The sequence below is a fragment of the Carcharodon carcharias genome, chromosome 5 (assembly GCF_017639515.1).
Source record: "Carcharodon carcharias isolate sCarCar2 chromosome 5, sCarCar2.pri, whole genome shotgun sequence".
Taxonomy (NCBI): Eukaryota; Metazoa; Chordata; class Chondrichthyes; order Lamniformes; family Lamnidae; genus Carcharodon; species Carcharodon carcharias.
Window position 1 is genome coordinate 58,630,369 of NC_054471.1, and position 24,543 is coordinate 58,654,911.

The 24,543-nt window shown below is 41.5% G+C and overlaps 1 protein-coding gene across 2 annotated transcripts in view; it reads left to right on the top strand.

Annotated features, from left to right (window-relative positions):
• The window catches only part of ascc3 (activating signal cointegrator 1 complex subunit 3), a 619,273-nt gene extending 597,923 nt beyond the window's left edge, over window positions 1-21,350 (top strand). For both annotated transcript variants that reach the window (XM_041188004.1, XM_041188005.1), the window contains 4 exons: window positions 2,466-2,616; window positions 9,092-9,301; window positions 13,117-13,292; window positions 20,159-21,350. In XM_041188004.1, the coding sequence (XP_041043938.1) occupies window positions 2,466-2,616; window positions 9,092-9,301; window positions 13,117-13,292; window positions 20,159-20,306 (685 nt within the window). In that variant the 3' untranslated portion in view covers window positions 20,307-21,350. The remainder of the gene's footprint in view (window positions 1-2,465; window positions 2,617-9,091; window positions 9,302-13,116; window positions 13,293-20,158) is intronic.
• The last annotated feature ends 3,193 nt before the right edge of the window (window positions 21,351-24,543 follow it).

Genomic DNA, 24,543 nt, shown 5'->3' on the forward strand with positions numbered 1-24,543 from the left:
AGGTGGGAAGGCAAGTGGTGAGGATGACACAAAGAGTCTGCAGGTGGACATAGACAAGTTAAGTGAGTGGGCAAAAACTTGGCAGATGTAATATAATGTGGGAAAATGTGAGGTTATGCACTTTGGCAGGAAGAATAGAGGAACTGAATATTACTTAAATGGAGACAGATTGCAGAAGGCTGCAGCACAGAGGGATTTTCGAGTCCTCATGAATCCCAAAAAGCTAACATTCAAACTCAGCAGGTAATAGGGAAGGCAAATGGAATGTTGGCCTTTATTTCAAAGGGAATGGAGTATAAAAATAGGGAAGTCTTGCTAAAATTATACAAGGCACTAATTAGACCACATCAAGAATACTATGAACAATTTTGGTCCCCTTGTCAAAGGAAAGATATACTGGTATTGGAGGCAGTCCAGAGAAGGTTCACTAGGTTGATCCCGGGTATGGAGTGATTTTCTTGTGAGGAGAGGTTGAATAGGTTGGGCCTGTACTCATTGGAGTTTAGAAGAATGAGTGGCGGCCTTATTGAAACATATAAGATTCTTAGGGGACTTTACAGGGTAGACAATGAGAGGTTGTTTCCCCTTGTGGGAGAATCTAGGACCAGAGGGCCTAATCTCAGAGTAAGGGGGCACCCATTTAAAACAGAGATGAGGAGGAATTTCTTCTCTCAGAGGATAGTCAATGTGCGGAATTCTTTACCTCAGAGGGCAGTAGTGGCTGGGTCGTTAAGTATATTCAAGGCTGAAATAGTCAGGTTTTAAGCAGTAAGGGAATCAAGGGTTATGGGGGAAAGGCAGGAAAGTGGAGTTGAGAATTATCAGATCAGCCATGACCTCATTGAATGGCGGAGCAGACTCATTGGGCTGAATGACCTGCTTCTGCTCCTGCATCTATGGTCTAGACCATACAGCATTTTTTTCAGATATTTGGTCATGGCCAGACTTTGAAGAATTGTATATGTTGTACGTCACAGACACTCCTCCTCTTATTTTGACATTTCCTCTCCTATTCTTTACACCTCTGGCCTGCCAATGAAGATAGATGACCTGCTCGCCCATTTTTGTAAAATCTGTTCTTGGAGTCAGTGTTAGGAGTGATTCATTAGGTCATCAGAGTGCATTGCCTCATGGTTCCCTTCCCTTCCTCCCTTTGGCTCCACCTCTTTTTGCCAGAGCTAGGATCAGCTATTGATAGATATGAATACAGAGACAAACCTGCCATTTTCCTCTCCATAGTGAGATATATTAGAAATATGGTGCTGTAGGGTGGAGCTCTGTCTGCCTCATCCTAAAACAAAAGGGAAGCAAGAATGAGATATGGGCAAAGATGGATGTAGGGAATTAGTTCACAGATCAGCCATGACCTCATTGAATGGCAAAACAGGCTCAAGGCTAAATGTCTTCTCCTATTCCACTGTTTCTCATGTAGGTAAGTGGGTGACAAAAGACCAGCATCGCAGATTTTGGCTGCAGCAACACAAGGCTAAAGCTAAGTTGAAATAGATATAGTGATGTAGTGCATCAAGGGTGGCATTGTGTCAGCCTTTTAGTAGGGAGGCTTTCATAAGGTTTCAGCCTGCAAAAGCCTATCAAACTATTCTCCCTAAAGTTTGCACCTCACATGCAGTTGTATACAGAAATATTTTACGTTTTAACTCAAAATTTTCACATAGTAGGCATTGTATTTGCTTCTGGCAAATGTAAATGATATATTGGCTGGAGTGCAGCACTGATTTACCAGAATGTGACCTTTGCCCAATGCCCATGAATAAAACCCTGGTTTACAAAAATCCATCAATCTTAGATCTAAAAATAACAATTGACCAATCGACTGCTGTTTTTAAAAGTTCCAAATTCTACCACTATTTGTCTGTAAAAATGTTTCATAACTTCTCTCCTGAAAGATCTGGCTCTAATTGCCACCCAGCGGAATCAATTTCTCAGCATCTATCTGATCTGATCTTGTTTTAGGATGAGGCAGACAGGGCTCCGGGGGTGAGATTAAGAGGAGAGATTTCATAAACTAGGGTTGTTTTCCCTGTATACCTTATAGAAGAATAATTTATGATTTGATTGAGTTTCTCAGGATTTTGAGAGGAATTGTTAGGGAGTTAGGCCCAAGGCACTAAGGAGAGCAGTTAGATGCCACTTCACTCAGTATGGAACTCCCTCCCACAATAATTTTAAATCTTGAGATAGGGTACAAAAGGATATGGAACCAAAGCGGTTAGCTGATGTTATGATACCAATGTGCTTTGATTTTATTGAATGGTAATACAGGTTCAAGGGATTGAATAAACTGACTTCTGTTCCTACGTTCCAGCCAATTGTTCTTGTTATTTAAATTTTCACAACATTTTCAACTAGCTTGAAAAAATAGTTTTGTGAACCAGAAGTCCCAAGTTGTGTGTGTGTAAGATTTTGTTTTAATCTTAACTCTTATGTGCTATTTCTTTTGTTAGGAAATGGAACGGAGGCAAAAGGAAAAGCAGTTCCAAAGGTTATAAGGGTCCTGTTGAATGTCTTCCTGAATTGATAGCTGCATGTGAATGGAGGGAGGACATATTTCACTCCATCTTCACTGATGAACTACAGCCTGCACAGATTTCCCAGGTAATTTGCAGTTTCAACCACCTCTTTTCTCTTTCGTTGGTTTATGCATTTCTCTTTTTATTTAAACTCCTTGCAAACATCTCACCAATTTTTAAGGGACATTGATCAATGTGCCCTTTTCTCACAGCAGTTCTGGTATGTAAAAATGTGTTAGGCATCGGCTTAAGTCTTATCAGCTATGTGAGTCATCCTTCTTGGAACTGGCTTAAGGAAAACAGCCCTGTTACTGTTTTTAGCCAGGCAAAATCTATTTTTTGAAAGCTGTTCCCAACTCTCAGAGGAACACTGGATGCAAAAAGGCAGAAGACAGGGGTTTAAGGTGGTTTGCTTTTTCTATTTGATAGGATGTAAAAAAGAGTAAAGCTTCCTGATCTGTCCCAGCATTATACCTTAACATCAGCTTGAGAACTAAATCCCATTTCAGTTCCCACACCAGCCATCCTTGTCAACTCCAAAGGAGATTACTCAGTGTGAGTAGTCATGTACTATAGAAGCAGACTCGAGATCGCTGAGATTTTTTTTGCACTTCAGTCAAAGTGAGAGGATACTCCAGGTCATCTGCCTGGACTGGATTCAAACTTAGCAGACAGGGATGAAAGGACAGTGGCACCTACTGCATCACCCAGTCCCCCAAGCACAACATTTGTAAAAGAAATGAGGCAGAATTTAATGCCCTCCCCCAAGGCGAGCTTGGCAGTGGGGGACATTTAATCAGGTAGGTGAGGACCCCACCGTCTTCCCTCCCCTGCCCCGATTAAGTCTGTGCCGGGAACGCCTGTGGGTCACCTTTGCCCCCACCCACAACTAATGCCCACTTAAGGGCCTCATCCTGTCACCATTGTTATGAACCCATGAAGAGGGATTCTTCATTCAAAGGTTCTCACTGCCTGATCGAGAGATCCAGCATTGGGAAGGGAGGGGCCATTGAGAGCCTCGCCCTTGCAACCCCTCACCTCCCGTCATCACTCACCTGTGGCCTGGGATCCAGCAACAATAGTAGCCCACTGAGAGGCCAGCAGTCCTCAGCCAGCAGGACTTCCATCCCTGGGATCTTTGTTCTCTGAAAAGGCCACTGTTCAGTTAACTGTCTGATCAGCGGGCCTTCCCTAAAAGAGGCAACACGGGACTTTCACCGGCTGCCCAGCGGGCGGATGACATCCCTGTCATCTCCATTAAATGCCGCATGTGGCTTTGTTAAGACCTCTATGATGAGGAAAAACACTACAGTCATCCAAATATTAGCTATTTCATTGCTACGATATGCCTGAAGTTTATAAATGCAAAGTTCAGAGTAAACATACCACATTTGACATTGCTGCATGTGTGACAAGGCAGTGAGCACTTGTGCATGGAGCTTTGTAGGTTCTCTGGTAGTGTGTGTAGTCAGTACAAGTAATATGAGGTTAAAAACTCAGTCTGTGCAGATTTGAAGCCCATAATAAACCATTACCGTATGTGAAATGTATGGCTTAGGGAGGAAGGAGAAAAGTAGCTAGAAAGAACTTCACATTATCAGTTGAACAAACCGAACACATGGATTGTGCTATTACCAAATAGCAAACTTGTTTGAAAAAAAAGTTCTGCTGTATTGAATTTCTATTTTGGAGAAAACATTCTTATTTTTTAAAATGTTTAACTGTTAGGATCTTTTGAAATTTGAGTGCGCACACAGTGCCAATCACATGCTTTAGTGCTGAACATAACTACAGGAGTCATAAAAATTTTGATAACTAAGCATTTAAGATATTACTAAATACTGGTTGGTAAAATGTTTTAAGTATAGCTTTCATCTACTAAATTAACTAATTTTCAGAAACAAAGTAGCAACTTATTAGCCAAACAGGCAACACACAAGAGCACCAAGCCTCTCTGTGGTTGGCCCACTACCACATGGCAGGCAAGGCGAGGATAATTCTGTTGTTAAAAAAAGCTGCCAGCAATAAATATCTAATGATATGCATTGCACAGATAAAATCCCCAAGCACAGTGATATTCTGTGCTGTAAGTAGAAACAGGAAAAAATAAGTTTTGCTTGAAAACAAGATTGTACTCATTTTGAAAAATTATGATTTTTTTTTTAAAAAAAAAGAAAATTGTTATTGTAGCCTATTCATTGTGAAAGTTACTTGGATCTGAAATTTATTCTACAATCTGCCTCTGCCAGTTTGGCCTGGTAATCACAACTAAAATATATATATAAAAAAAATTATTCTGGAAATTAGTGGGTTTAAAGCATCAATTTAAGTGCTAATTGCAGTCGTAATGAGAAAAGGCAGTCATCACTGTGAGATTTGCATCTGCTCTGCCATCAGTATGCTCTGAACGGCTGGCGACCGGCAGAAGATTTGGCAGCTAATTAAATAATTGCATGCAGGGAGGTGTTCTCATCTGATTCAAATGATGAAGATTAATCCTCAGATAAATATGTTTTGCCCGTATTGAAATGTTTTAGCAGCCTCGGCTGCAATAGCCTAGATTTTGTTTTTAATCAAAAGGCAGCTACTATCTAAGAGCTTTATGGTATATTTAAGCAATAAATTATCTTCTGTAGCTGCGTTAGGACAATAATGCTTACGCACACTGGTAAACAATGAGGTGTTATCTTGACTGTCCTCGCATAAATAGCACCAGTTATACCTCAATATTACAATCATCTAAGAGTACTTCCAGCAAGACAAATGTTTTGGCAGTGGATTCAAAATGTTTTTTTTTAAAGCCTCTGAACTTATAACCTGAATCCCCCAGTTGCCTTTAACAGTGATGATTTTTTTGTCACCAATTCTTTTCAGAAAATATAATATTGTCTCGATAATTTTTCGAGAGCTTAGTTTGTTGAGGCACTTTTTTCATATTGAAGTATTCGCATCAATTTTTATAGCATTTAGCAACAAACACCACCATCTTCTGTGCTGAAAGAATGAGGAGGGGGCATAAACAGTAATCATCTCGCTCACTAAGAGGTCGGACAGGGAGAAGCTGCTTTTGCTACACTCAGGAGGGTACAGGCAGCTGCCTTGTTCTACCCTGAGGAGGCAAGGAGGTCTTCTACTTTAGGGGCAAAAAAGAGGCATTTAAAGTATAAATGTTTAAATTAATGTAACATGTTTCATTTCACAAATATATGAAAATATGAACAACATTATTAGTATTTTGGATCACCTCTGTAAAATGTGCTTAATGTATTGAGGATCATCTTTTAGTAAGGAATATGTTACAAAAAAAGGGTGTTTTATTAAGATAGGAGTCATCATTCTAATGCTTATCACATCAAAGTCAAAAACATCAAAATTAGTTAGAATAAGCTCCTGGTCAGAGATGTCTCAAGCATATAGTGATGAACAGTAATTTTTGTATTACTCAAAAATATTACATCGTCCAACCTAAGTAAAAAAATTGAGAATTCTATGTTGGGTTTCCCTGCAATTTTGATATAGGTTGAATGTTGCTAAAACTGCCACTGTTACTTACTTCCAATGTAAAATAAAACATAAAGCTTATAAAGAAATTTGAGATTTACAGCCACCAACAGTTTGAATGACACCACTTGCATAACATAGAAAAGCACGATAAGCAAGGATTATTTGCTATCAAGCCAAATCTAAAAGGATTAGAATAGGTAACCAGATATTTGGTCGTAGAAGCACTAAGGAAGATCTTAAAGGAGGAAAGGAAATTCAAAGGCAGAGCTGCTTGGAAGAAGGGAGGGTGGAATTCCAGAGCTGGAGCTTAGGCAGATGAAGACCTCTAATGATGTAGCAAAAGGAAAGAGGGATGCACAACAGACTGGAGTCAGGAATGCAAAGCCGGGGCATCATGAGGGAATTGGAGGTCTGGAGGAAGTCACAAAGATAGACGGGCAAGGCAATGCAAGTATTTAAGCACATGGATGAGAGTTTTAAATTTGAGTCATTGCAGCTCAGTAACCAATGAAAGGTAGTTCTGTCGAAGGGTCATGAGGACTCGAAACGTCAACTCTTTTCTCCTCCGCCGATGCTGCCAGACCTGCTGAGTTTTTCCAGGTAATTCTGTTTTTGTTTTTGTTTTGGATTTCCAGCATCCGCAGTTTTTTTGTTTTTATTAATGAAAGGTAGGGGCGGGATTTTTTTTTTATTCTTTCATGGGATGTAGACATCACTGGCTAGGCCAATATTTATTGCCCATCCCTAATTACTCTTGAGAAGGTGGTGGTGGCTGCCTTCTTGAACCGCTGCAGTCCATGTGGTGTAGGTACACCCACAGTGCTGTTAGGAAGGAGTTCCAGGATTTTGACCCAGCGACAGTGATAGAACAGTGATACATTTCCAAGTCAGGATGGTGAGTGGCTTATAGGGGAACTTGCAGGTGGCGGTGTTCCTTCTGTCTGCTGCTCTTGTCCTTCTAGGTAGTAGAGGTCACTGGTTTGGAAGGTGCTTTCGAAGGAGCCTTGGTGGATTGTTTAGTAATTGTCAAGTGGAATAGGAGGTGAGCAGCAGAGTTTTGGATGAACTGAAGTATATAGAGGAGGAGAGGCTGCTGCAAAAGCATTGGAATAATCAAATCTGGAGTTGGCCAAAACATGATGAGGATTTCGGCGGCCAGTGGGAACTGAGTTGTTTAGGGAGGTAGGCATTGTTGCAGAGGTGAAAATTGGCAGTTTTTGTGATGGAAAGGATAGCAGCTCATAGGTGGAATTTAATGCTCCCCACAGTGGTGAATTTGGAGGTGGGGATCATTCATTTGGGTGGGAGGGGATAGGGTGAGAACCCCACTGCATTCCCGCCTTCACCTTTAAGTCCAAGGTGGGATGGCTCGTGGACAGCCTTCCCGCATGGGATGCTAATTGAAGCCCTTAAGTGGGCAATTAATACCCAGTTAAGGGCCTCATCCTGCCACCGCTGGTATTCAACTAGCAACAGGTGAGAGAGTCATCACATGGGAGCCCAAAAATCAAAACCCTGTTGGGTTTGCTTACGAGCATCTAGGGCTGGGGAGAGGAGTGGGGTCCCTCGTTCAAAGGCACTCAGTGCATGATCAAGGGACTCAGCATCAGGAAGGTGAGGGACTGCTGAGAGCCACTCCCTGTCCTTTCTGCCAACCCCCTCCCCCTTCCCTTTCCTGCAGCCCCATCCTATCCTCGCTCATCTTTGGTCTGGGGTCCTTCATTGATCCTAGGCCTCTGGTGGGTACATTGCCAACAGTTGTTGTTGCCCCCTGTGGTGCTGATGCAACAGAGGGTTGCCGGTTTCAGATTGAAATCCTGCCCCCGGGGTCCTTAATCCCAAGGAAGGCCCAACATTGGCCATTTAAGTACCTGATAGATACATAATCAACAGAGGCGATGGAGAGCTCCTGCTGGTTCTCCAGCCGGTGGGCAAGACACCTGTCGCCAACATTAACTTGCATCCATCAGTTCAAGATGGGGTCAAATAGAATGCTGAAGTTTTAAACAAACTGGTTCAACCTGAGGTTGTGGGTATTGGGAGAGGTAACACTCAGTGGCAAAGGTAAAGAAATTTCTGGGAGCAAGACAATGGCTTTGGTCTTTCTGATATTTCAGCAGAGGTAATTATGGCTCAGAGATTGGATGAGAAAAACAATCTAAGTGCAGAGAGATATTTGAGATAGTGAGAGAGGTGGAGCTGTGAAAATGCCATATGTCTGCAGATGATGTCACCAAAGAGCAGCATGTAGTTGAGTAAGAGGAGAGTGCCAAAGCTTGATCCTTATGCGGCTCACAAGGTCACTTTAGGAGTTGGGAAGGACAACCATGACCAAATTGATAAGAATGAAATGAAGCAAAGGTGGTTGCACCATATTGGAAGGTCAAGGAGAGGCATTGGGGGATAATCATGTGAGCTTGTTGAAAGCTGTAGAGAGGTCAGAAAAGATGAGGAGGGATCATACACCATGGCCACAGAGAATATTGTTCCTGACTTTAGTTAGACTATTGCAATGCAATGGGAGGCACTCCTGATTGGAGGATTTCAGACAGAGAATTGTGGAAGAAATAGCAAAGACCTGGAAGGCAGAAACATGTTTATATCATTGGAGAGGAAAAAGGAGATGGAGCAGTAATTGGTGAGGAGAGGAGTCAAGGAGGCTTTTTGCAGACAGGGTGACGATGACAATAGTTTTGAAAGGGAGGAGGACAATGCCTGAGAAGAGAACCATTATGACCTAGAATGGGGAGCAGGAAGGGAAATTAGGTGATTAGGAATTTAGAGGGAGCAGAAAGTAGATCTCATGGGGGAAATGGGCATTGAGGGAGATGCAGAGAAATTCGACTAATGGCTGATTTCATTAACTTTGTATTCTATTCAACAATATCCCAATTTAGATGATGTTGACAAATCTTTGCCTTTTGCAATATGTGCTTCAATTCTAAATATGTGCAAATACTTCATGCAACGGAATTAGAAGAAGTTGCTTTGTGAACTGAGATTGCTGTAGTTGCCAAAGGATTGGATAATTATTCCAACTCCTGTCATCTTCTTAGGCTTGGAATTTCCTGTCCCATCTGCCAATCATTGAGGTTAATATGCGTATCAAGGGCTGGTGGGAAAATGCTCCAAAGGAGGAAAGTGAAAAATCTCTGCCTAACGTGGGCACTTATTTCCGAGATGAGAAGAACTGGACACAGCTCCATGCGGATCAGGAATACGTTCTCCAGATCAATCTACGCAAGATTAGCCTGGTGCGCAGCAAGGTACGAATCTTGACTTCAATGAGAGATAAAGTCAGGGGAAGCATAAAACTAGCGTCCGAACTCATATCATTAGTCAGGTCTATTCCAATATTCAATGAATCGTGGCTACTCTGTATCTTAACTCCATTTGCCCTCCTTAGCTATACCCCTTAAAACCTTTGGTTAGAATTTACGAGAATTTCCTATATGTCTTGTAAGAGGCATAGCTCTGTCCACCCAGCACGGGGACTACCTACAACAGGACTTCATGCTTTTCGGGCTCAATTGTAACCTATCAATGAGGTCCTGATCTCAGCCAAGGCATTGTGAGGAGGTTCCCAACAGAAAATGATATCTCACTGCAGGGAAGGAGAATCAAGACAAGCCACTTTGCAGTGGAGTCTTCCCACTCGGACAACAAGGGGTGGGGGGTGAGGTTGCAAATAAAGATTCTAACCCAAATAAGGCCCAGCAGATATGGCTAGGGCCTGGTGTATCTGGATCCCAATCTAATTTCTGACCCTTCCGTTGTGTTTCCATCAAATTGCAACTGGATGAGCCCTGGGAATTTTGCAATTAGTACTGGATGTGTAGTACTGTATTTAGTACTATAGCAAGGGATTCCTCTGCCATTTTGGGACACCAACAGGTAAACAGTGAAGGGCTCACAGATGGGCCCCCGGTGACGATGGCCACCCTCCAACAGCGACGCCAACTGCCGTCATCACTGCCTACCCTTTCCCCCCCCCCCCCACCACCTTACTGGGATGACCTTACTGGCCCTGGACTCCCAGGCGCCACTTAACCTGTTGAGGTCGCACATCAGTCAAAGTGTGCTCTTCCTCCAGATGCAGTCCTAGTGGTGGCCACGACGCCTAGTGGTGCTGCTGAGCTGTCAACCCTCTGATTGGTCGGCTCTCTTTTTGGCAAGCAGCCATCCATAATACTGGCGGCCACACCAACAGCAGCTGCTGTTGGTAGATAGATTCTTCTTAGGCAAGAAAAACAAATGTTATCGGGGGAAGATGGGAATGTGGAAATTGAAACACAAACTGATCAGCCATTATCTTATTGAATGGCAGAGCAGGCTCAAGGAGTCGAATGGCCTAGATCTGCTCCTGTTTCGTATTTTCATATGCAGTGACCCAGGTCCCACTGACTGCTGAAGTGCAGTCGGTCAGGAATCCCTGAATGGTGTGTTGTCTTATTGGTTCTGTGATATGGAACATAAAGCAAGGGCATGCTCTTGGAGAAGGAGGGGAATCAGCTAGAAGTCGTAATCTTAGTCAGAACCAATAATGTGGAATAGGAGGATTCATATCCTGTAAAAAGAGTTCCAAGAGTTACGACTAATTCAGAATGCAGACCCCAAAGATAATAATCTCAGAATTACTACCAGCACCTCACATTAGAGTGGTGGAGACTTGAAGCTTAATTTTTGGGCTCTGCCGAGATCAGAGGTGGGCAGGCACTAATAATAACACAGCTGGACTGCGTGCTGGTTCCCTGCTCCATTCCACTCCTTGGACCATTTTCGCATTTACCACCTCTACGCAGCGGGCAGCCAACAGGCCTCATTAAGAATTTTCCAGGCAGCGTCTTTGCAGCAGACAATGGGAGCCAACACTCCAGGCGGGCATAGAGACCCTCCCTGCCTGCCTAGATGCTGCAACTGCCACAGGCTGTGCTTTAGAGGAATAACCCCTACCCATAGGGGTGGCCTGTCTGCAAAAGCCACTTTTTAGTTTAACTTCAAAATGAAATTGGAGAGAGGTGGCCTCCATTTTGAAGTACCCTCTCCCGTACTTGCCTTCCATCACAGCCTGCTGTTCCTTTTAGACTAGAAAGCCTCTGATTGGCCCTCTAACTTCGAGAGCGTATCTGATGTCCTTAATTGGACAGCGAGCCTGCCATCTGGTCCTGAATTGGCTGCTTCAGGGAAAATCACGAAGAGTGACTTACCCAAATGCACAGATTCTGACCCACGTTTCAGCCTGACGGCAAGGTTCCAGAAACCCACAAGGTTTCAAAAACCTGCCCTTCACCAATTCTGCATGGAAGTGAGCTGTACCACTTGTATCCTTGTAGTGCAGATAACTGGATCTTTTGAGGTCTGGTTTAAACTCATTTGGCAGTGTGGCAGAAGCAAGAGAATAGGCATCTTGGAAGGGAAATTAAGCTGCAGAGAGTAGAAAGATCAAAAGAGGTTAAAGAAGACAAAATTGTAAGATAAATGTGGGAAAGCAAATAAAAGGAAAATCTCAAATGTACATCTAAAAATAGATAGCATATAAGCGATAATATTGGGAACCTAGAATCATAGATTTAAAATGGAATATCATGATTTAGAAATTTGGTGGTGGCTGGATCAGGATCAACAAGTTATTATTCCAGATTTTGAAATTTTTACTGTATTTCCTTTACCTGTCCTTTGTTATTTATTTTAAAAATTCTAACGGAGCCAAAACGCAAACTGCAATTCAGAACTCAGTGCTGACAGTATAAAAGTTAAAAAGAAAATTAGGAATTAAAGGTGGGCTGGGGGGGGTGGGGGGGGGACATATTATTGTTTACAAATTATTAGATCAATGTAAAGTCCACCGAGATAGATTGTTATGGAATTTTTGTGTTACATACTCACAATAACATCAGATATTCACCCTCTGTAGACAAAGTTTGCAAGTTTATTCATGATGACGGTGCTGCTTTTTTCATTAAACAGAAGTACAAAAACTGGTTTTACCTTCATCAGATTTGCATATAAATGGCCTTCACTGTTAATGTCCTAAGGATCGTCATGGAACTTTTTTTGCTGGAGGCCACTGTTCTAAAGGCATTGAATAGCTTTCTGAAGCAATTTCCTTGCACTGTATTTAATTGTAGTTGGTAGGCTGGCAAAGAATCAATGCTGTGTTAGGAAATTGAAAAATACTACATTTTTGTTCATTTAAAAAAACGATGACAGTTATGAGTTATCGGAGTAATTATGTACTAAAGAAGGATGCTTACATTTGGTTGGGCTATGTTCAAATTTGATTTCCCAATTTTCTCAGGTTCATTTCAGTTACTATCCTCTGAGATGAACAGACAGTTTTATCTAGCTGCACTGCATCCAAACTAGCTGCCAGAAGTGGAAGCACATTCTTTACTGCTGCTGCATTACATTAAACGATTATAAACTTGTTGAAGCAAAAAGTCAGTACTGCAGCAGTTTGTGGATTTTTGGCAACATGTTAACTTTTGCTTCCCTTCCCACTAATAGCTAACAGACTTTTAACCAGCAAAGATCAGCTCGTGTTAGCTTGGTAGAACTCTTGCCTCAGGGTCAGAAGGCTGTGGGTTCAAGCTAATAATCTAGACACTGCATTACAGAAGGAGAGCTGTGTTATCAAAGGAGATCATCAACCTTCCTCTGCTAACACTACAAAAAACAGATTAAATGACTATTTAAATTATTGATGTGTGCAAAATGGCTGCCAGATTTCTTAGTGGTATGGGTGAATCTTGAAGATTCAGTGTTGCTATTCAGAGAAGAGGAGAGAGTTTTCCTGAAGCTTAAGCAACATTCTTCCTGCAACCAAAACTGCCAAAAATTTGATTAATCAGTCATTCAACTCTTCACTGCTTGTAAAACATTGCTGGTGCAGAATGACTGTTGTGTTTTTCTAAATAAATATGATTACCACATTCAAAAGTAAGTGGTTGTGTGAAATGATTCAAGGTGTTTCAATGGGATAAAAAAAACTGTATTGAATAAATGCAAGTATTATTATTTATAAATTCAGCTTAATAAACAGAAAACTTGCTCTGATTTGTTTTCTTGTATTGACCATCAGGGAAAGTATGACAGCAAAGCCATCACACCACGCTTCCCAAAGGCCAAGGACGAGGGCTGGTTTGTCATCCTAGGGGAAGTGGACAAGAAGGAATTAGTGGCTTTGAAACGAGTGGGATACATTCGAAATCGAAGCATGGTTTCTCTAGCTTTCTATACCCCTGAGACCACTGGAAGGTTAGTAAGAACCTGTCACCTCTTATCAATACAATGACTTGCATTTTTATGGCACCTTAAACACAGTAAAACATCCCAAGATGTTTTACAAGGACATAAGGAGGAAAGGAGGGTACTGAGCCAAAAGAGTAAATGCTAGGAAGGGTGACCAAAAGCTTGACAGATGAGGTGGTTAAGGATGATCTTAAAAGAGACAAGGCAAGTGGAAAGCTGGAGAGATTAAGGCGCAGATTCTAATCATGGGGCCTAAGTAGCTGAAGGCCCAGCCACCAATGGTTTTTTTAATTCGTCCATGGGATGTGAATGTCACTGACTAGGCCAGCATTTATTGCCCATCCCTAGTTGCCCTCGAGATGGTGGTGGTGAGCTGCCTTCTTGAACCACTGCAGTCCATGTGGCATTGGTGTAGGGAAGGAGTTCCAGAATTTTGATCCAACAACAGTGAAGGAATGGTGATATATTTCCAAGGCAGTCTTCCATCTGTCTGCTGCCCATGTCCTTCTAGATGGTTGCAGTCGTGGGTTTGGAAAATGCTGTCTAAGGAGGTTTGGTGAGTTCCTGCAGTGCATCTTGTAAATGGTACCCACTGCTGCCAATGTGCTTCGGTGGTGGAGGGAGTGAATGTTTGTGGATGTGGTGCCAATCAAGCGGAGTACTTTGTCCTAGATGGTGTCAAGCTTCTTGAGTGTTGTTGGAGCTGCGCTCATCCAGAAAAGTGGGAAGTATTCCATCACGCTCCTCACTGTGCCTTGTAGATGGTGGATAGGCTCGAGTCAGGAGGTGAGTTATTCGCTGCAGGACTCCTAGCCTCTGACCTGCTCTTGTAGCCACACTATTTATATGGTTAGTCCAGTTTAGTTTCTGGTTAATGGTAACCCCCCCCCCAGGATGGTGATAGTGAGAGATTCAGTGATGGTAATGCCATTGATTGTGAAGGGTCGATAGTCAGATCCTCTTTTGTTGGAGATGGTCATTGCCTGGCACTTGTGTGGCGCGAATGTTACTTGCCACTTGTCAGCCCAAGCCTGGATGTTGTCCAGGTCTTGCTGCATTTGAACATGGATTGCTTGAGTATCTGAGGAGTTGCAAATGGTGCTGAACATTGTGCAATCATCAGCGAACATCCCCACTTCTGACCTTATGATGGAGGGAAGGTCATTGATGTAGCATATAAGAAGGTTGGGTCTAGGGCACTACCCTGAGGAATTCCTGCACTGATGTCCTGGAACTGAGATGATTGACCTCCAACAACCACAACCACCTTCCTTTGTATGACTCCAGCCAGCGGATTCCCTGATTCCTATTGACCCCAGTTTTGCTACGGGTTCTTCGGTCACACTCAGTCAAATGTTGCCTTGATGTCAAGGGCAATCACTATCACCTCACCTCTGAAGTTCAGCTCTTTTATCTATATTTGAACCTAGGCTGTAGTGAGGTCAGGAGCTGAGTGACCCTGGTGGAACCCAAACTGGGCACCAGTGAGCAGGTTATTGCTAAGCAAGTGTTGCTTGAAAGCACTGTTGATGACACATTCCATCACTTTGCTGATGATCTTGAGTAGACTGATGGGGCAGTAATTGGCCAGGCTGGATTTGTCCAGCTTTTTGTGTACAGGACATACCTGGGCAATTTTCCACAAAGCCGGGTAGATGTCAGTGTTGTAGCTGTACTGGAGCAGCTTGGACAGGTTCAGGAGAACAGGTCTTCGGAACTATTGCTGGAATATAGCTTTTGGAGTATCCAGTGCCCTCAGCCATTTCTTGATATCACGTTGAGTGAATCAAATTGGCTGAAGACTGGCACCTATGATGCTGGGTACCTCTGGAGGAGGCTGAGATGGATCATCCACTCGGCACTTCTGACTGAAGATTGTTGCAAATGCTTCAGCCTTATCTTTTGCATTGATGTGATGGGCTCCTCCATCATTGAGGATGGGGATATTTGTGGAGCCTCCCCCTCCAGTGAGTTGTTTAATTGTCCTCCACCATTCACAGCTGGATGTGGCAGGACTGCAGAGCTTCGATGTGATCTGTTAGTTGTGGAATGGCTTATCTCTGTCTATCGCTTGATGTTTGTGCTGTTTGGCACTCAAGTAGACTTGTGTTGTAGTTTCAGCAGGTTAACACCTCATTTTTAGGTATGTTGGGTGCTGCTCCTGGTATGCCCTTCTGCACTCTTCATTGAACCAGGGTTGAGCCCCTGGCTTGGTGGTAATGGTAGAGTGGGGGATATGCTGGGCCATGAGGTTACACATTGTGGTAGAGTACAATTCTGCTGCTGCTGATGGCCCACAGCACCTCATGGCTATGCAGTCTTGAGTTGCTAGATCTGTTCAAATTAAATCCCATTTAGCACGGTGGTCGTGCCTCACAACTCAATGGAGGGTATCCTCAATGTGAAGACATGACTTCGTCTCCACAACAACTGTGTGGTCGTCACTCCTATCAGTGCTGTCATGGACAGATGCTTCTGTGGCAGGCGGGTTGGCGAGAATGAGGTCGAGTGTGTTTTTCCCTCTTGTTGGTTCCCTCACCACCTGCCGTAGACCCAGGCTAGCAGCTATGTCCTTTAGGACTCAGCCGGCAGGGTCAGTAGTGGTGCTACCAAGCCACTCTTGGTGATTGACAGTGAAGTTCCCCCACCCAGAGTACGTTCTGCACCCTTGCCACCCTCAGTGCTTTCTCCAAGTGGTGTTCAACATGAAGGAGTACTGATACATCAGCTGAGGGTAGGCAGTACGTGGTATTCAGCAGGTTTCCTGCCCATGTTTGACCTAATACCATGATGTCGGTGGGACAGGACCCAGGAATGGTGATGATGGTGTCTGGGACATTATCTTTAAGGTATGATTGCATGAGTATGACTCTGTCAGTCTGTTGCTTGACTAGTCTGTGAGACAACTCTCCCTAAAGGACATTAGTGAACCAGATGGGTTTTTATGACAATCAACAATGCTTTCATGGTCATCATTAAACTTTTAATTCCAGATTTTTATTGAATTCACATTTCAACACCTGCCATGGTGAGATTCAAACCCGGGTTCCCCAGAGCATTACCCTGGGTCTCTGGATTACTATTCCAGCAATAATATCACTACACCACCACATGAAGATGGGGTTGAGGATGCATGAGGCCAAAGTTAGAGAAACAGAGAGTTTGGAGAGGAGTTGGAGGTCTACAAGAGATTACAGAGATAGAAATGTAGTGGAAGGATTTAAATACAAGGATGAGAATTTTAAATGTGAGCAACTGGGGATCAATGTAACTCAGTAAGATCAGGAGTGATGAGTGAGCAGGATGTGGTATGGGAAAGGATGCTGAATTTTCGATTATCTTATCATTGGAGCATAGGGGCAGAACTAGGCCATTAGGCCCATTGGATCTGCTACGCCATGCAATTAGATGATGGTTGGTCATCTACCTCAAAGTCACTTTCCTGCACTATTCCTGTATCCCTTGATGTCATTAGTCTCCAGAAATCTGTCCAATTCTGTCTTGAACATGCTCAGTGACTGAGCTTGCCCTCTGAGGTTGAGAATTCCAAAGATTCACCACCCTCTGAGGGAACAAGTTCCTCCTCATCTCAGCCTTAAATGGCCTGCCCCTTATTCTGTGACTGTGTCCTCTGGTTCTAGACTCACCAGCCAGGGGAAACATCCTACCTACACCTACCCTGTCATCCCCAATTATGATTATGCACTGTTGATTATGTCATTCTTAGCCATCTACCAATGTGTGTTTTATGCAAATTGCATATCTTATCAGCAAGAAAATAATGATGCGACAGAGTCAATCACCATTAAGTTGACTGCCGCAGGGACTATGAATAGGAATCAATTCAAGCTTGACCATCCTCAAGCATAAATAGTACTACAATGCTCAATGATTCATACCCATTTCAAGGTCAGTGTAACTATTAGTCTGAGCAATTAGGCATACCTTTATGATGCCAGAGAGCAGTTTTTAAATAAAGTAAAATACTAACTTGTAACAAGGTTACAAAATGCAATTCATAGTAGTTTGGTTTTGCCAGAAAAGCTGCCTGTTCTGCCCCGGAATGACAGTCACAGCAAGCTTCGTTTTATTAATGTTCTCATGTTCACTAAACTTTTGCCTAGGAAAATAACTCGAGGCTCCCTCCAAGTTACTTTTTTTTAAATTGTCTGTGGCTCCCAAAGTTGCCTCGCAAGCATCCATTTGGAGTTGTGAGAGTGCATCCTGAAGCACTTGTCTCTTCAATGTATCCTGAGGCCACTTGTAAAGAATTGAGGGAATGAACCTACATCCATTTTGTTGTGCTGTGCATTAGAGGTTTTAACAGGCCTGTGCAGATGCAAATGAGTGCCTTGTCACCATGCACTTTTATATACACAATTATGCACAGCTTTGTATTATAAGGCCCTAGTACAAATGAAGAGGTGAGTCTTTACATATATTTGCCATCCAAATATTACAGTCAAAATAATTAAAGCACTGCAGTTTCCTCAGTATCATTTAGACCCATCTAAGTTTACAGCACAGGAGGTCATTCAGCCTATCATATCTGTTTGAGGCCTTAGCTACAGCAAGTCCAAAATTATCTCAGAGCCCGACACCTTACCCCAAATCCCTGCATTTTGCCCCTCTTCAACTAATTATCAAATCTTTTTGGCCACAAGTAAGTAGTGTGGTGATAGTTATGGATTAGTAAACTGGAGACTTTTAAGATCAAATCAAAAATGTGACAATTACAAAATGGTTACAGCACAGAAGGAGACTTCGCTGGCATTCCTAAGTGCGATTTAGCTAGTGGCACTTTTGAATGCATTTTAAACATTCTTGAGTCGCCATAGAGCTGTCAGATTGTTGTTAAAAAACCCAACTTTTGACAGAATTTTGACATTGGCATGCGGGGGCGGGCCCAACATGTTGACGCGTAAAATGATGTGTGGTGACGTCAGGCGTGTGTCCCAACGTCATTGTGCGCCATTTAGATCTTTCGTTTGGCAGGCGCACGCCCGCCGAACTGTCAAAGGGCTGTTAAGGCCAATAAAAATCAATTAACATAATCGTCAATACTAATGTTTTTGTTATGGAAGGAAACCTGCCATCCACATATAACTCTGGTCTATATACAACTCCCAACTCCACATCAATATGGTTGACTGTTACCTGCCCTATTGTGGCCTACTAAACCCCTCAGTTGAATCAAATTGTGTGCAGTTCAAGAAGGACCATCTTCTTAAGGGCTACTAGAGGATGGACAATAAATTCCAGCCCTCACAGAAATGCCTAAACATCGAGAATGAATTTTTTAAGAATAGTTTTCCCTTAACAAGTCCAGTGGTCTCTGCTGCAGCAGTTCCTTATGGGAAAAATTTTCTCCGTCGTCAGGGCGGGAGGGAAGAAAGTGTGGGAGTGGGCGCGGGCGGGTGCACCTCTGATCGACACCCCCAATTGGGGGCGCACTGCCATTTTATGTGGGCGGGCCAATTAAAGCTAGGCGCTCCTCAGCCGGGAGTGCGAAAGACCGCACAGATCTCCCTGAGGCTAAGTGCTGCCTCAGAGAGATCGGCTTAGAATTTAAATTTGTCATACAAATGATTTTTAAAAAAAATTATCCTGACTCCGTCACAAGAGTTGGGACATGTCCATAACTTTTATTAAAACCTTTCATAAAAATTTAAATACCCTCATGAAACCTCATCCCACCCATGGATGAGGTTTCACGCTTTTTCCGAAGCCTGCCTGGGCTCCCGGCCTGCCAACCTTGACATTGGACAGGCAGGTCCATTAATAACTTTAATTAGCTTTTCAATGGCCTCAATAAGCCGTTGACAGGTGGGCGGGCATGAAGCAGACTCGGCTGCGCCCCCTCCGACCTGAAAATGGAAATGATGCGGTGTGACGTCGGGAGATCCACCCGACTTCAACTCATGTCATTTTACATGACAGCGAGCGGGCCCCGCCCCTGCTCGCCGACCAGAAGATTCTGCCCTATGTTCCAGAAACCCTTTATGTTGAGATGTTTCTCCCAGTGTTTTCCCTCAGTCTCTTCACAACTATTTGAACTGATAACACAATTAACTCCAAAACCAGAGGAAATAATATTTTCCTATTCAAACTCTCTAAAATGCTTCATAATTTTAAAAGAATTTATGAAATCACCTTCTAGCATTCTCTAATCCAGCGGAAATAGTGTCATTATCTCAAATATCTCCTCTTAAATATAGTTTCTTATTCTTGATATAGTGATCAATCATCTACCCCTGTATGGCTTTAATACTCTACCTGTGAGACTGCATCCAAGGCTGCAGACCTTATGGCCTAATAAATACTTTGTATGGATTCATCATTATTTCTTTATTATTGTACCCCTCAACCGAATCTGGAGGACAGTCTGTAAAACCAAGGTGCTCCATGTTTCCATCGTAAACCTAAGGAAAAATTCAATAATGCCAGCGTGTGAAAGAAAATCTGTATCTTGGTAAAATTGAATTAGGATAAGCTATACTTATGAATTTTGGAATGTGAAGTAATTTGTAGTTAAACAGAATCTTAATTTTTCTTTAAGAAAACAAAGCATTTTTGGTGATTGAGAGGAAAGGATGCAGAAGTAATCCCAAAACCAAACAGCTTAAATTAGTTGCATTTTAACATATTTCACAGAAGTTAAATTGTCATTGTAAGAAAATGTATCATTCTATAATTACCATTTCAGACAAATGTAGCATACAACATGTGATATATTGGGATTATTTTAAAATTCTTTATATTCAAAATTTATTGTTCCAGTAAGAGCATTTTTGTACATTAACATTTTCAATGTTTGCGTCATTCAGAGTGAAGAAAAAGTTTTAAAGCATTGTTTTTTGTTTTGTTTTAAGGTGTATCTACACTCTTTATCTGATGAATGATAGCTATCTGGGAATGGACCAGCAGTATGATATTTATTTGGACGTAATACCAGCGAGCATTGTTGCTCAGGTCAACACCGAGGTCTCTGATGCCATGAGTGACCTGACAGTGGCATGACATGACAGACTTAGTGTTGAACAACCCGGGAGCTGTGATCTTACAGCACAAATTGTGCTGGTGTGTCAGGGCGTACTGAAATTACTTGATATTTGCCTTAGTAGATGCAACTTCTAACCTCAGACTCGAAGGAAATTACAAATAGCAGCTGAGGTGACCTCTAGCATGATTCATCTGTACAGCTTTGTGGCCTTATGTAAATTTGCATTTTAGATTAAAGCTACAGCCAGATAATTTGAGACTCTTTATATAGTCCACCAGGTGAAGAGCCGAAAGTTATCCATTAAGAATCATAACTTCCTTCTATATTACTTTATGCAACTTACGCATTTGTATTTGTAGAAAAGTCATTGGGCACTTTTATTTTTTAGTGAATTTTACTTTTAATCAAAATGGCATTCACTCAATGAATACAAAGTTATTTCTACAGCTGATGTCAGTCGATATGATTATTTAGGCGATAAAGAACTTAACCTACTTCTTTATAACTAATAAAGCAGGGACTTTTATTTAGTTCCTGTAATTTGTACTGGTGTATTTAAAAGCTTGCTCTGTATAGTGTAAATTATTTTGAATGTAGCTCTCAACTCATCAGTAATATCAGCAGGGCAAAATGGACGCCTTTGCAATCAGCACAATTTTTTTTGTTATGAATTTAAAGTATATTTTTTTAAAAAAAATCTCTATCTGTATGATGGGAAAGTAAATAAGGTAATTTAAAGGCAAGTTGTGATTGAAAATTCATTCCCGTATCGACTGGGTGCAGAGGGTATTCATTTCCATGGTAACAAGGAGGCTAAACTTGACACATTCATAACCATGGGGTCAGGTTATACCTAGTAACCTTTCTCTGCAGTGAGTGCTGCAACACTTCATTTGTCAATATCAATTTAGTTGTATCTGTGAAAATTAAGTTGTGCCAAAAATACTTGCATAGCACATAGAAAGATTTCATAGTTACTGTAAAAAGGGAAATCTGCATTAAATATGAGTTTGCTATGTTGGTTACAAATGTACAAAACCATTAAACTTTATTGCAACACACATCTTGTATTTTATCGTATTGAAGTATTGTGTAATGAAACAAATTTATCTTTTGTTTTTAAATAATTTACAACTCATTGCCATAGAAAAGTGCTGCATTGGTTTCCTGATTTTGCTTTTGCCAACAAGTTAACAATTGAATAACACAATAATTCAAAGAAACCATTTTTCATTCAACTAATTCTGCTATTTGTGTTTTTTAAAATATAGCTATTTCCCAGTATCTGACATTTATTTGCTTATGAATGCACTTTAGATAAAGTAAGGTAAAGCACACAACTTAGAACCCATATTCTGCAATATCAGGATGGTAAAACCAAAGGAGTGAAGTGTTTTAATTTTGAATTGTTGCTGATGGAATCGCTAATACTAATATTAAAAATCTGCCAAATATTTTTTGCAGTGTCAAATATCAGTTGAGAGAATAGTAAGACTGCTGCTACTGGCAAGAAGACTTAACACAGAGACAGGCTGGGGAAAAACGTTATTGTACATTCCCTTTTGATTCAATTTTCAAAACAGTGCACGGTCTAGTAACAGAAGCAAAGGCTCACTATCTTGTTTGCTTGGCTGAGCTTGGAGGCAAGTGGAACTGGTTGAGTTAAGGTTGTAATACTTCAAATTAAAACCTTTTCATGTAAAATCCATTGTGCTCAGAGGGGATAACGTTAAATTAAACTGCCACTGTAACCACAGTCACAAGATATTGCTCCTGTTGTCTATTCACAACAAAGTGCATTGTAGCATTGTGATCACACTCACAGCATACCTGGCACAGGCATAATCGGACCTGCAGGATATTCCCCCTGCTGTGCACTTCGATCAAGGTGAGACTGATGCTATAATTATAGCTGTGTGTCATCTTGTAATATTACATTCTTACAATACTAGTGAAAGCACTTTCTTTAACAGGGGCATTCTTTTCAAAAAATATATATTCATTATGACCTCATATTTCAATATTCACTGGTTTGAGTGTATTGGGTGGTTTAGTTGACTGCTTATTATTGGTCTGATAAACTCTTTTCTGTAACATGCAGTTTTTCTGCTCTTCTGCACCAGTTGTGCCTAAGGGAATCCTACTGAGTCTGTACAGCTTGCTCTGTGGGAATTAATTGACTGATTTTAGTGTTGTAATGAAACGTTGACCTGGAAGGTTTCAGTTAAAATTTGGGTGAAAATGTTGCTGTGAAAAAAATTCCTCTATTGCTGGTACAATCCAAATAAAGAAACATACTGGAAATACTGCTCTGATTCCAATACAAATATGATAATATGTGAATTGTATGTTTACATATTCTGCCACCTATATTTGCATTTTATTTTAACTCTTTCATGAGTGCCAGCATGTTTTGCCCATCCCTAATTGCCCTTGAGAAAGTGATGGTGGGCCACCTCTTGAACCAGGGGGAGATGGTAGCATAGTGGTAATGTTACTGGGCTCATAATCCAGGGGCCCAAGGAACATGGGTTCAAACCCCACCATGGCAGCTGGTAGAACTTAAATTAATAAATCTGGAATTGAAAGTTAGTCTTTAAATCTCAGTAATGGTGACCATGACAACTTTCATCAATTGTCATAAAAACCCATCTGGTTCACTAATGTCCTTCACCCCATTCTTACCTGGTCTGTATGTGACTCCAGACCCACAGCTAAGTGGTTGATTCTTAACTGCCCTCTGAAATATGTATAAACTGAAATCTGCCTAGCAAGCCACTCACTTCAGTGACAATTGGAGATGGACAACAAATGCTGGCTTTGCCAGCGATGTCCACATCCCGTGAAAGAATGAAAGTCTGTCTGTTGCTGGTACACCAACAGTGCTGTTGGGGAGTGAATTCCAGGTTATTCACCCAGCAACAATGAAGAAACAATGACATATTTCCAAGTCAGGATGGTGTGTGACTTAGAGGGGAACGTGCAGGTGGTGGTATTCCAGCTTCTGCTGCCCTTGTCCTTCTAGGCTATACAGGTCACAGCTTTAGAAGGTGTTGTCAAAAGAGCCCTGGTGAGTTGCTGCAGTGAATGTTTAAGGTGGAAGTGCCAAATGAGTGGGCTGCTTTCTACTGATGATGTTGAACTTCTTGAGTGTTGTTGGAGCTGCACTCATCCAGGCAAGTGAAGAGTACTCCATCGCACAACTCACTTGTGTCTTATAGATGGTGGACAGGTTTTGGGGAGTCAGAAGGTGAATTGACATGCTGCAGAATTTCCAGGCTCTGATCTGCTCTTCGAGTCACTGTATTTATATGTCTGCTCCAATTAATTTTCTGGTCAGTGGTAGCATCCAGGATGTTGATGGTGGTGGATTCATATTAACCAACTTCAGAAGAGATTATGACATTGCAAGTAATACTGCATTTTTAAATGCATTGAATTATCTTTCAAATGTATAGAAGTAAATTTCTGTGTATGTGTATATTCAGATATATAAAATCTTGCATGGGGCACAGGCTTCCTACCCACAAACCATACTTTTCACAATTTTGAGCCATGCATATTATCAAAATCCGTTTGTACAGATTTAGACTGGAAATTTACTAATCACTGTGCATCTTGAAAAAAAATCCATCAATCATTTATCCCCTCAGTAACTGAAATTTCTAACGTCCTAAACAAGATTTCAAACAAAATTAAGAAAACAAAAAATTGCATATTTCACAATATTACATTTTCACACTAAATTGACTGTTGTGCCTTTTAATACCTTAACTTTCTTTACTTCAATATCTTGACCTGTCTCAAATGATTGGAAGACAACTTGATATCTTCACCTGAGCACACCCTTGGATTTTTGGCATGTGCAGAATTTCCCAGGACAAGATCTGTGGATCAGTATGAATTGAACTCTTTTAAATCTGTGATAATTTGCAAGTTTTTTTTAATCAAAATGACATTCTAACAAAATGGAGATTGAATTCATAATGTTTTATTTCAATAGACTGATTTGGTCGATTGACACTTGTGATTTTCTATTCTAAACTGATTACCAAAACAGCCGCTATGATTGGAATTTGTTGATGGTTATAAAAGTAAACAGATTGTTTATCACTCACCTGTTCACTTCTTTAGAACATTGGGTTTAAAAATGTCTCTCATCTGAGCCAACAGGTTTAAGAAAATATTTCATACACATCATAAAAACTGTAAATAATGAACTTTTGAGGCAGCCTGTGAAAGAATATATTAGAA